This window comes from Geotrypetes seraphini, chromosome 4 (assembly GCF_902459505.1).
Source record: "Geotrypetes seraphini chromosome 4, aGeoSer1.1, whole genome shotgun sequence".
Classification (NCBI taxonomy): Eukaryota; Metazoa; Chordata; class Amphibia; order Gymnophiona; family Dermophiidae; genus Geotrypetes; species Geotrypetes seraphini.
The window spans coordinates 131,179,111-131,192,567 of record NC_047087.1 but is presented as its reverse complement, the minus strand read 5'-3'; the positions used below and the strand labels follow the sequence as shown (position 1 = coordinate 131,192,567).

The 13,457-nt window shown below is 44.7% G+C and overlaps 1 protein-coding gene across 5 annotated transcripts in view; it reads left to right on the top strand.

Moving 5' to 3' along the window:
* TMPRSS2 (transmembrane serine protease 2) overlaps positions 1 to 13,457 on the top strand; it is a 236,722-nt gene that overhangs the window by 187,298 nt on the left and 35,967 nt on the right. For all 5 annotated transcript variants that reach the window (XR_004539249.1, XR_004539251.1, XR_004539252.1 and 2 more), the window contains 3 exons: positions 946 to 1,114; positions 11,844 to 12,016; positions 12,549 to 12,644. Coding sequence is in view for 1 of the 5 variants with exons in the window: in XM_033942439.1 (XP_033798330.1) it covers positions 946 to 1,114; positions 11,844 to 12,016; positions 12,549 to 12,644 (438 nt within the window). In the remaining 4 variants the exon portion in view is untranslated. The remainder of the gene's footprint in view (positions 1 to 945; positions 1,115 to 11,843; positions 12,017 to 12,548; positions 12,645 to 13,457) is intronic.

Genomic DNA, 13,457 nt, shown 5'->3' with positions numbered 1-13,457 from the left:
TATGACTGAGTACACTGTTATCTGCAGTCACTCTAGGTACCTGGAACAACTGGCACCTTGCTGGGGTTTGTTGTACAGCACTGCATGTGTCTGGTAGCGCTTTATAAATAATAAATACAGTAGAACACTGATTGGATATCCAATTATCCATATTGCTTTAGGGGTCTCAGTTTATATTTGAGTTCCCCCTGAAGTACCATCCCTATCACCCACCCTCCCACTAGTGTTCCTTCTCTGCTTCTGCTGCCGGCGCCATCAGTCCAGCCCAGCGCCCCAACCCCTGAATCGCAAGATTTCTTCCACCATCAACATGCCCCCTACAAGAAAAGAGTGTGTTCTCCCTCCCTGAACAGACTCCCATCAACCTCCCTCCCAGACCCAGAGGTAGAACCCCAGGCCTACCTTGTTTCCCTGGCGGTCTAGCGGCGAGCTGGGGCCTGAGCAATTCCCACTCGTTCCTGCCCACGCTCTTTCAGCAACGAAAATACCTGCTAAGACATCCAGTGGCAATCTCGCGGGGCTACTCATAGCCTCACGAGACTGCTGCTGGAAGTCTCGGCAGCTGTTTTGTCACTGAAAGAACATGGACAGGAGCGAATGGGAATTGCTCCTGCCCGAGCAAGTTGCTAGATCACCAGGAAAAGGAGGTAAGTCTGGTGTCCTTTCTCTTGGTCCAGGAGGGGGGTGGTAGTGTTTGTTCAGGGAGGGAGGGGGAACACTGCCTTTTCTTGTCGGGAGGGAGACGCTGACACTATTTTGTAACAATTTATTATTAAAAACAAAACAAAAAAATGTCCAATCATCTGGATTTTCAATTATCCAGACTGCTCTCTGCTGAGGTTAGTCCAAATAATCAGCGTTCTACTGTACTAGTAGTAGTAGTAGTAGTAGTAGTAGTAGTAGTAGTAGTACTAACCCATTGTTACTGGTTCTTGCAAATTGCAGATTGTGGCACATCATCTCAGAAAGCTAGTAACAGAATTGTGGGCGGATCACAAGCTTCTTTGGGACAGTGGCCGTGGCAGGTCAGCCTCCAATACAATTGGAAACACTTGTGCGGTGGCTCCATCATTACTCCATACTGGATATTAACAGCAGCTCATTGTGTGGAAGGGTAAGGCATGAGAGAATGGCCTGCTACCTCTGGATCGTCACACTGAAAGGTTTGAGAGGGTTGTCTTCTGTCACTTTCACCAGTCTGAATTGAGGCATCTGATTTCAAGAAAACCTGGGATAGGCACATGGGATCTCTTACAGAGAGGAAGAGATAATGGCTACTTCAGATGGGCAGAATGGATGGGCCATTTGGCCTTTATCTGCCATGATGTTTGTGTTTCTTTCTCCTAAATAAGTAACTTGCTTTTAATTATAATAAAGCCTCAGAATCAAGTCTTTATCCTGATGGAAAACCAAGGAAACTATTAATGTAGCCCGTCCTGATAACTCAATATCTGATGATTCCAAGATTGCTGATATCTTGATCTGTGGTTACATTCATTTCTTTTAAAGTTTTCTTCAAAAAATAAATCTTCTGTAAGGGAGGAAGGTTCACTTCCGATATTTTCAGTATGGAAATTAGAAAATCATGAAGAATCTCCTTAGGTGTTTTAAATTTAGGCATAGGAAAATTCAAAAACCTAAGATTGAAACTCCTATTTTGATTTCCAGATTTTCTATTTTACGCAGAAGAAAAATTGTATCCACTGCTTGTTGTTTAGTTGAAGATTTTATCTCCACTATAGTCTTCTGAATCTCCCCCATCTTCTTTTTATGATCCTGTATATCAGTGTCAAGTTGTTTCCCTTTAGTTGAAACATTAGCCATAAGGGAAATGAAGCCAGTACATACCAATTGCAGGTTTTCTATAGCTCCCCAGAGTGAGTCCAGAGTAACCACTGCTGGTTTGACAAGGGGCTTGAGCTCAGGTAATTGAGAAAGTTATTGCTCGGGTGTCCTCCCCACTTCCCAGATCTCTTCTCCCCTGAGCTCACCAGCACTCGTCTGCAGTGCTTCTCCTCCACTCGATGTTTCCCCCGAGGTTACTGGCAATGGTATCACCTCCACACTCAGTTGTTCCTGAGGTCCCTCCTCACAAAGGTCAATCGCCTCTGCTACTCCCGGGGGTGGAGGAGGGTCAGGTCCCAACGAGCTCAGCAATGTCTCACCGTCCATGCTGAGTCACTCTTGGAGCTCAGCTGAGGATACGCCCAACGCCGAGGCTAATGAGACTGCATAAGATGTAATGGCAGTCTGTCGCGGTGTTGAAGACGCTGACAGAGAAAGAGGGATACTTCTCTGCCTTCCCCTTCTCTTAGGCATCTCAAGTATGTAGTAATATCTTTTAAAGGAAAAATACGTTACTGAAGAGAGAATGCAAAAGCAGTAACATGGTTATTATGGGAGACTTCAATTATCCCAGGATAGACTGGAGTCTTGGAAGCTCATTATGTGCTAGGGAGATAGGATTTCTGGAGGCCACGCAGGATTGCTTCATGGAGCAGCTTGTCAGAGAACCAATAAGAGGGAATGCCACTCTGGATCTAATCCTAAGTGGGATAGGAAGAACTGCAAAGGAAGCGAAAGTAATGGGACTGTTGGGAAACAGCGATCATAATATGATCAAGTTCAAGGTTGAAGTAGGAATATAGAAGGGAAAGAGAACCATAGCGACAACTTTCAACTTCAAGAAAGGAAACTACGAAGCGATGAGGAGAATGGTAAGGAAGAAACTTAGGAACACTTCCAAGAAATTGCAGACGGTAGAGCAAGCCTGGTCTTTTTCAAGGACACGGTGAGTGGGGCGCAAAATCTGTATATCCCCAGATTCAGAAAGGGGTGCAAAAATAGTCGAGCAAAAGACCTGGCATGGATAACTAAAGAAGTGAAAGAAATGATAGGCGATAATAAGACTTAATTCAGGAAATGGAAAAAGGACAAAACTGAGGAGAACGGGAAAGACCACAGGAAGTATGGGAAAGACCACAGGAAGTATCAAAAAGAATGTCATCTTGTGGTTAGAAAAGCCAAAAGACAGGATGAAGAGAGACTAGCCAGGGAGGCACGAAATTTCAGACTGTTCTTCAAATGCGTTAAAGGGAAGCAGCCAACTAGGGAGGAGGTGGGACCGCTGGACGACGGAGACAGGAAGGGAGTGGTGAAGGAGGAGAATGAAGTGGCAGAAAGACTTAACATGTTCTTTTCGTCTGTATTTACATCCAACATACCGGAACCTGACCAAATCTTCAAAGGAGACCAAACAAAAATTAACATCCATGGAAGTAAGCCTCGAAGACGTACGCAGGCAAATAGAAAAATTAAAAACTGATAAATCCCTGGGTCCAGACAGAATTCACCCAAGAAACATAGAAATCGTCAGTGAGGACATGAAGTCTGCCAATCAAGTGGAGCAGGCTTCGTCCAAGGCAAGACAAATCATGGGCTGCATACGAAGGGGTTTCGTCAGTCGTAAGGCGGAAGTCATTATGCCATTGTATAGATCCATGGTGAGGCCCCACCTGGAATACTGTGTGCAATTCTGGAGGCCGCATTATCGCAAGGATGTGCTGAGAGTGGAGTCGGTGCAAAGAATGGCCACCCGGATGGTCTCGGGACTCAAGGATCTACCATACGAAAAACGGCTTGACAAATTACAGCTATACTCGCTCGAGGAGCACAGAGAGAGGGGGGACATGATCGAGACGTTCAAGTATCTTACGGGCCGCATCGAGGCGGAGGAAGATATCTTCTTTTTCAAGGGTCCCACGACAACAAGAGGGCATCCGTTGAAAATCAGGGGCGGGAAACTACGAGGTGACACCAGGAAATTCTTTTTCACTGAAAGAGTGGTTGATCGCTGGAATAGTCTTCCACTACAGGTGATTGAGGCCAGCAGCGTGCCTGATTTTAAGGCCAAATGGGATCGGCACATGGGATCTATTCACAGGGCAAAGGTAGGGGAGGGACATTAAGGTGGCAGACTAGATGGGCCGTGGGCCCTTATCTGCCGTCTATTTCTATGTTTCTATGTTTCAGATAAGGGCCACGGCCCATCTAGTCTGCCCACCCCAAAGACCCTCCCCTACCTTTCTCTGTGAATAGATCCCATGTGTCTGTCCCATTTGGCCTTAAAATTAGGCACACTACTGGCCTCAATAACCTGAAGTGGAAGACTATTCCAGCGATGAACCACCCTTTCAGTAAAAAAGAATTTCCTGGTGTCCCCGTGCAGTTTCCTGCCCCTGATTTTCCACGGATGCCCCCTTGTTGCCGCTGGACCCTTGAAAAAGAAGATATTTTCTTCCACCTCAATGCGTCCCGTGAGATACTTGAATATCTCGATCATGTCACCCCTTTTCTGCGTTCCTCGAGTGAGTATAGCTTTAATTTATCCAGCCGTTCCTCGTACGGGAGATCCTTGAGTCCCGAGACCATCCTGGTGGCCATTCTCTGGACCGACTCAAGTCTCCGCACATCTTTGCAGTAATGCGGCCTCCAGAACTGTACACAGTACTCCAGGTGGGGCCTCACCATGGATCTATATAATGGCATAATGACTTTAGGCTTACGGCTGACGAAACTCCTGCGTATGCAACCTATGATTTGCCTTGCCTTGGATGAAGCTTGCTCCACTTGATTGGCAGTCTTCATGTTCTCACTGACGATCACCCCTAAGTCTCGTTCTGCTTCAGTTCTTGTTAGGATCTCACCATTAAGGGTGTAAGTCTTGCATGGATTTTGGTTGCCCAGGTGCATGACTTTGCATTTTTTGGCATTGAAGCTGAGTTGCCAGGACCTAGACCAGCACTCCAGTAGTAGTAGGTCGTGCATCATGTTGTCGGGCATTGAATCTATGTCCATTCTGCTTTTGCCCACTACATTGCCCAGTTTGGCGTCATCGGCGAATAATGTTATTTTACTTCGCAGCCCTTCCGCTAAGTCTCTTATAAAGATGTTGAAAAGGATTGGGCCCAGGACCGAGCCCTGCGGCACCCCACTGATCATCTCCGTCGTTTCGGAGGGAGTGCCGTTCACCACCACCCTCTGAAGCCAACCTCCAAGCCAGTTCCCAACCCATTTTGTCAATGTATCACCCAATCCCATAGAACTCATCTTGCTCAACAACCTGCGGTGTGGTACGCTAATCGAATGCTTTGCTGAAGTCCAGGTATACGATGTACAGGGACTCCCCAACATCCAGCTTCCTCGTCACCCAGTCAAAGAAGCTGATCAGGTTGGATTGGCAGGATCTCTCTTTAGTAAATCCATGTTGACAGGAATCCCGTAGATTCTCCTCGGTCAGGATCGTATCCAAATGGCGTTTGATTAGAGTTTCCATTAGTTTGCTCACTATTGATGTTAGACTCACTGGTCTGTAGTTTGCCGTCTCCATCTTGGATCCTTTCTTGTGGAGTGGAATGACGTTAGCCGTCTTCCAGTCCAACGGGACGTTGCCCGTACTAAGGGATAGATTGAAGAGCGCGGATAGCGGTTCCGCCAAGACATCACACAACTCCCTGAGCACCCTGGGGTGTAGGTTGTCAGGTCCCATTGCATTGTTAACCTTAAGCTTGTACAGCTTGCAGTAGACACCACGCGGTGTAAACTTGAAATTACTAAACGGGTCAACTGCGTCAACCCTTGTCTGTAGCTGAGGGCCGAGTCCTGGCGCCTCGCGGGTGAAGACTGAGCAGAAGTATTAATTTAGCAGTTGGGGGCTAAAGGAGGAAATAGCGGAAATACTGCAGCAAATTTGCAATCTATCCCTGAAAACAGGCGTGATCTCAGAGGATTGGAAGATAGCCAATGTTACGCCCATCTTTAAAAAGGGATCAAGAGGTGACCCTGGAAACTACAGCGGTGAGTCTGACCTCGGTTCCGGGGAAGATGGTAGAAGCACTAATAAAAGACAACATCGATGAGCATTTTGAAAGAAATAAACTTCTGATAACAAGCCAACATGGCTTCTGCAAGGGGAGATCGTGCCTAACAAACTTATTGCACTTCTTCGAAGGAATTAACAAACAGATGGACAAAGGGGACCCCATAGACATCATATATTTAGATTTCCAAAAAGCCTTTGACAAGGTACCCCATGAACGTCTACTTCGGAAACTGAAGAACCATGGGGTGGAAGGAGACGTACATAGATGGATCAGGAATTGATTGGCGGGTAGGAGTGAAAGGCCACTACTCAGACTGGAGGAGGGTCACGAGTGGTGTTCCGCAGGGGTCAGTGCTCGGATTGCTGCTTTTCAATAATATATTTATAAATGATCTAGAAACAGGGACGAAGTGCGAAATAATAAAATTTGCAGATGACCCCAAACTATTTAGTGGTGCTCAGACTAAAGAGGACTGCCAAGAATTACAAAGGGACCTGAACAAACTAAGGGAGTGGGCGACGAGATGGCAGATGAAGTTCAATGTAGAGAAATGCAAAGTATTGCATGTAGGAAGCAGAAACCCGAAGTACAGCTAAACGATGGGAGGGATGTTATTGAGTGAGAGTACCCAAGAAAGGGACTTGGGCGTAATGGTGGACAAGACAATGAAGCAGAAAGCACAGTGTGCAGCGGCCGCTAAGAGAGTGAATAGAATGCTAGGTATAATCAAGAGGGGTATTACAACCATAAAGAAAGAAGTTATCCTGACATTGTATCGGACAATGGTGCGCCTGCATCTGGAGTACTGCATCCAATATTGGTCACCCCACCTTCAGAAGGATTAGGCAATACGCGAGAGGGTTCAGAGGAGAGTGACACGTTTGATAAAAGGTATGGAAAACTTTTCATACACTGAGAGATTGGAGAAACTGGGGCTCTTTTCCCTGGAGAAGAGAAGACTTAGAGGGGATATGATAGAGACCTACAAGATCATGAAGGGCATAGAGAAAGTGGAGAGGGACAGATTCTTCAAACTTTCGAAAAACTCAAGGACGAGAGGGCATTCAGAAAAGTTGAAAAGGGACAGCTTCAAAACAAATGCTAGGAAGTCCTTCTTCACCCAACATGTGGTGGACACCTGGATTGCACTTCCAGAGGGCGTGATAGGACAGAGTACAGTATTGGGGTTCAAGAAGGGATTGGACAATTTTCTGTTGGAAAAAGGGACAGAGGGGTATAAATAGAGGAATACTGCACAGGTCTTGGACCTATTGGGCAGCTGCGTGAGTGGACTGCTGGGCACAGTGGACCTCTAGTCTGACCCAGAGAGGCGCTTCTTATGTTCTTATGTTAAGTGGGAACTTAAACACACGTGTCTGCTCAAATCGCCATCTTGTCTCTCTCATCTGGATCATTCTACCTCGTTGTCGTCGGTGCTACCGTCATTGGGGGAGCCACCTAAGCAAACTAAGAAGCACAAATATTTCCCCCTCAAAGCATGCATCAACAACATCTCATGTGTCATCTACATCAACACATTCCAAGTATTGATGCCCAATTGCCATGGCTGCAAATGGTGTCTCCTCTGAGATGTGCCTCAACATCGAGATCCCCAAAGCCTCGACACCCAATGCAGCTGAGCTGTGTTCCATAAAGGCACTACCAATTGGCAAAGAATTCTTGAAACACTAGTGGGATAAGTACTGAAAGCATCAGCTTAATGTACAGCAGGGTCCTAAACTGTTAACAGAATTTTAGGAGTTATTTAGAAAGGAACAAGATGGAGAATATAATTGATGCCTCTGTAGTGATCCATGGTGTGATTGTCTTGAGTTTTAAGGGTAATTCTATATTCTGTAAACCCTATTGCACATGTAAATTTCAAGACCATTAGAATATAAGTGTTAGCACAGCACCTAAGTGCTATTCTGTAAGTTAAGCAGGTATTTGCAAGGATGTGTACATGTTGGCAGAGTATTGCTTAGGCCCCCAGTTAATGCTCTTGACCGCCATATTGAGAAGGTTGTCAATCTATGGCTGGTATAACTGCAGGTGCCTAAATGTTGATAGATACAGCAAAAAGCAGTAGGAAGTCTAATAGACTCAGAGCGATCTGCCCTGTCTAAAGCACTAAATACTAAATATAATGTGAGGAAATAGGAGTTCTCAGTGTGAAAGGTAAGCGAGGGGAGAGAATTCTCCAGCGCTTTACACAGAATGGTAAAGGTCCAATGACCTCCACCTGCACACCATCACTGGACCCCTCCCGTGTGCTCAAATAAATCAATAACAATAATAAATATAATTTTTATTTAAGGTGATATAAAGTAATTAATCACAAGTACTAAAGTGAAGGCAGGACAAATCGCTCTGAAAATCCCTCAGCCAGCTCCTATGGTACCGCACTGCTTGGAGAAGGGCCATGTTTTTCAAGATATTCCCTGGTTTATCATCGAACAACTTCCTTGGGACTTTAAAGGAGATAAATTGGCCCATATTAAGTTACTGGAGCAATTCTGGATTTTTGAATTAAACACTGTTCACCCACACGACCTCAGTGAATGTATTGAGTGGAACGCCATCGTGTAGCTGACTGGCTGCGCTCTTGGGGCTGTGATTGGCTCTTAATTCATGACGTTGCTGTTTTGTTCAGTTTTTAAGTGCGCCTTTGCACCCTGCCCCTTCTCCTGCTGGCTGGCTTATCTCTGTGCCGTTCATGGCTATGTTGCTCACGCTATGTTTGCTGGTAACAAGTTCCTGAGGAAGGGACCCAGAGTCTCTAAAACCGGGCTTGCTAGAACCCGACTACTCGGCGATGGATTCCTGCCCCGCCTTTGATTCCAGTCTCTTGGACTATGTTTTCAAGCTAAGTCATGTTTTTCACCTAGGGGCTGGCTGGAGGATTTTCAGAGCGATTTGTCCTGCCTTCACTTTAGTACTTGTGATTAATTACTTTATATCACCTTAAATAAAAATTATATTTATTATTGTTATTGATTTATTTGAGCACATGGGAGGGATCCAGTGATGGTGGAGGTGGAGGTGCAGGTGGAGGTCATTGGACCTTTACCATTCTGTGTAAAGCGCTGGAGAATTCTCTCCCCTCGCTTACCTTTCACACTGAGGACTCCTCTTTCCACACATTATATTTAGTATTTAATGCTTTAGGCAGGGCAGATCGCTCTGAGAGTCTATTAGACTTTCTACTGCTTTTTACTTTATCTTAAGTATCGGCTGCAGTATTTTTTTGGAGTTTGGATTGTGGTGCCTAAATGTTGGGCATGCCAATACCATATTATCCTACTAAAGGGTTTGGATGGGTGTGTGCTCACCTAGAATCCATCCCATGGTGGTTTTGCTACTTTTAAAGTAGTTGTAAATGCCAGGTTGAGGCATAACTTAGGTATCATGACAGGAACCTGGGTAGCAGTTATGATGATGGAGGCATTATTAACCACTTGCATATTGAAAGTGATATTGCTGAAGGGTTAGAAGGAAAAATGTGCCTTTTTGCAGATGATACCAAGATTTGTAACAGAGTAGACACCGAAGAGGGAGTGGAAAATATGAAAAAGGATCTGCAAAAGTTAGAGGAATGGTCTAATGCCTGGCAACTAAAATTCAATGCAAAGAAATGCAGAGTAATGCATTTGGGGATTAATAATAGGAAGGAACCGTATATGCTGGGAGGAGAGAAGCTGATATGCATGGACGGGGAGAGGGACCTTGGGGTTATAGTGTCCGAAGATCTAAAGGCAAAAAAACAGTGTGACAAGGCAGTGACTGCTGCCAGAAGGATGCTGGGCTGTATAAAGAGAGGCATAGTCAGTAGAAGAAAGAAGGTGTTGATGCCCCTGTACAGGTCATTGGTGAGGCCCCACTTGGAATATTGTGTTCAGTTTTGGAGACCGTATCTGGCGAAAGATGTAAGAAGACTTGAGGCGGTCCAGAGGAGGGCGACGAAAATGATAGGAGGCTTGCGCCAGAAGACGTATGAGGAGAGACTGGAAGCCCTGAATATGTATACCCTAGAGGAAAGGAGAGACAGGGGAGATATGATTCAGACGTTCAAATACTTGAAGGGTATTAACGTAGAACAAAATCTTTTCCAGAGAAAGGAAAATGGTAAAACCAGAGGACATAATTTGAGGTTGAGGGGTGATAGATTCAGGGGCAATGTTAGGAAATTCTACTTTACGGAGAGGGTAGTGGATGCCTGGAATGCGCTCCCGAGAGAGGTGGTGGAGAGTAAAACCGTGACTGAGTTCAAAGAAGCGTGGGATGAACACGGAAGATTTAGAATCGGAAAATAATATTAAATATTGAACTAGGCCAGTACTGGGCAGACTTGCAGGTCTGTGTCTGTGTATGGCCGTTTGGTGGAGGATGGGCAGGGGAGGGCTTCAATGGCTGGGAGGGTGTAGATGGGCTGGAGTAAGTCTTAACAGAGATTTCGGCAGTTGGAACCCAAGCACAGTACCGGGTAAAGCTTTGGATTCTTGCCCAGAAATAGCTAAAGAAGAAAAAAATTTAAAAAAAAAAATTTAAATTGAATCAGGTTGGGCAGACTGGATGGACCATTCGGGTCTTTATCTGCCGTCATCTACTATGTTACTATGAGAGAATGGTAGGACTTATAGTTTCTATAAATTGCCTCTTTGTCAGCAGATGGTGTAATAGCAATGTGTGCAGTCTGTGGCTTCTACTGCCAAGGGGAAATATACCAGCTCAGTTTCTATTACAGTTTGATGTTGCAACTGCTAATGTTCAGCAAAGTGTCTCTCTTGAGAAAGACTTACAGCAAGGGTGTCAAAGTCTCTCCTCGAGGGCCGCAATCCAATCAGGTTTTCAGGATTTCCCCAATGAATATGCATGAGATCTATTAGCATACAATGAAAGCAGTACATGCAAATAGGTCTCATGCATATTCATTGGGGAAATCCTGAAAACCCAACTGGATTACGGTCCTCGAGGAGGGACTTTGATACCCCTGACCTACCGAAACTCAGCTCCTCAGGTGACTGGTTGGTACCTATTAGTGCCACAATATGCTAAGGCTCTGTGGTAACCAATCTTCCATGGATTAGTTTCTAGATTGTCTTCCATCCAGTTGCGTAGATACACCATAGTCTCCTTATCAAACCTGAACCTGCACATGTTCTGCTCCTCTGTCATGTCCATAAACTGGATTATGAACCTATATACCCTGCCCAGGAGTCATCCTCTGTTTTCCTTTCTCTCCTGTGAACAAGAGCAATTTTATTATACCTTCCTCCAATAATACCCATTTAACACCAACTATAGTACAGGGTTAAACAGACACAGACCAAATGTGGTAGATAGACACACCCAAATAAATACACACACAAACACACCCAAATAAACAAATACACACACTGTATATTGCATAGAAAGATGGAGAGAGGAACTGGGGAAAGAGGATAGATGTTTGAGAGTAGGAGAACATGGTAGGGAAAGAGCAATAGAGTGCAGAGTGGGAGTTTAGGCATAGAGGATTATATCAGTGCAAAGAGATAGCTAATTAGAGAAAGATGAGGCCTGACCACACACTGAGATACCAGCAGAACAAGCACCAACCAATACTCTGGGTCAAAATAAAACATTTTCTCTGCCATTTAGTCACTATTTATAGAAGGTGTTTATTTGGGTGCACTCAATATTATGGAATATATCCTGCACACTAGGTTGCTGGTCCTGCTCAACACAAACCTACACTCTGCACCAAAAATGCCTCTTTTCAGGACATATACATCTGTACAACATACTGCATGTGCATATATATGCTTTCATGTTATAGAATTCTGCTGAGCATGTTTCCAGTGTTTGGACAGTCCGATGATTGATTTTTACGAATGCAAATGGTGTGTCACTTTTATACAGTTGGCCATCTGAATGTTGAAGTTGCAAAGACGGTTTTGGACTTTTCTCTGTTCCTTGTAGAGACTTAAGCATTGCAGCCCTCTGGAAGGTTTATCCAGGCATTCTGTACATCCCAAGTACATCTGCTTCTTGGTATCGAGTGGATAAGATCATCTTCAATAAGAATTATGATTCTGAAACCAAGAACAATGACATCGCCCTCATGAAGCTCCGCTCTCCAATATCATTTAATGGTGAGTACTCTGTTAGAACAAGTCTACAATAAGGTACCTACTTTCCTTTATATAGAGTGCTAGCACGTTCTGGTGGATATGTGCCTACGTGCTTAGGAGCAACACTTATGCCAGCCATAGAGCTAGTGTATTAGTGCCTAAATGCCTGAGATATATGCATAACCTATAGTATTCTCTAAGTTACATGCATAGGTGAGTCCTCTCCCTGTGTATGCCTCCCTCACCCCATGTAAATATACGCTGTGCATGATTTGTACATATTTACAGAATGCCAATTAGGCAGCAAATCTATACATGTGTAGCATGTGTAAATTTTAGTGCCTATTTTATAGAATTGACCCCCCTCCCTTCCCACCCCCCCCACTAGTTCATGTATGTGCACCAAACAAGATGTTTTCCTTAATTCCTAGTGTTTTTGTATTGGTGGTGTTGACAGTGGCCTCCGGTGATAATTTGCATAACCCAGATTGTTCCAGGATCAGTATTTCCAATGGCCAGTACAGACTTAACAATAAAGTATTTTCTTTTATAGATAATATAAAACCGATTTGCTTGCCCAACTTTGGGATGCCATGGGAAGCACCAAAACCGTGCTGGACATCTGGATGGGGAGACACTTCTGGTAGAGGTAAAAACAAGATTCTGTCAGTAAATGTCCCTTCCTGAAGTCAAGAGGCATATTTTAAACAAGTGCATCAGCTAACACAGTTTTGAAACTATAACTTTACCAAGGTGATTAAATTGGGTTCATTGTATGCTATGTTACAGTGTCATGTCCTTGTATGTTTTTCACATTCTGCTATTTAAAAAAATATACAATCCAAAATGTATTAAAATAGAAGTTTGTTAACTGATCTACATATATTCTGCATTTTGCATGTGAACAGCAATTAGAAAATATTCAGGGGGAGTCACATGATGCACTTGACTTGAGAAGACGGGTTTGGACTCCTCTCCCGACCCTACAACTTTTTATCGATAACACACTGCTCCAAAATTGGACAGAGCTTTTGGAGAGCTATAAGCCCATACCTACCATTGGCCTGTGCTGGTGGCATGCTGGCTCGCACATCAAAGACTCATAAGCTACTGGGAGGCCAAACCACGGCTAAGATGGCAGCTCTGACGTCCCCTCCTCGATCGCTGGCCAGCCCGACGATTACCCTGCAAGCGGAGTCCATAGAGGAACTCAAAAAACATCTGGCAACAATCTTAGATGACAAGCTTACCCAATTACAGAGCTCCGTTGATGGCATCAAGGATAATCTGGAGCGGCAAGCAAGCAGGCAGCAGCATGTGGAGGAGAGGGTGTCCGCCCATGAAGATCAAGCGGTGGCGATGACGGCCAGTGTTCAGGCTTTGGAGGAGAAATGCTGGAGGTTAAAGGAGAGAGCCAAAGATATCGAAAACCGCAGCCGCAGGAACAATATCAGTCTGATTG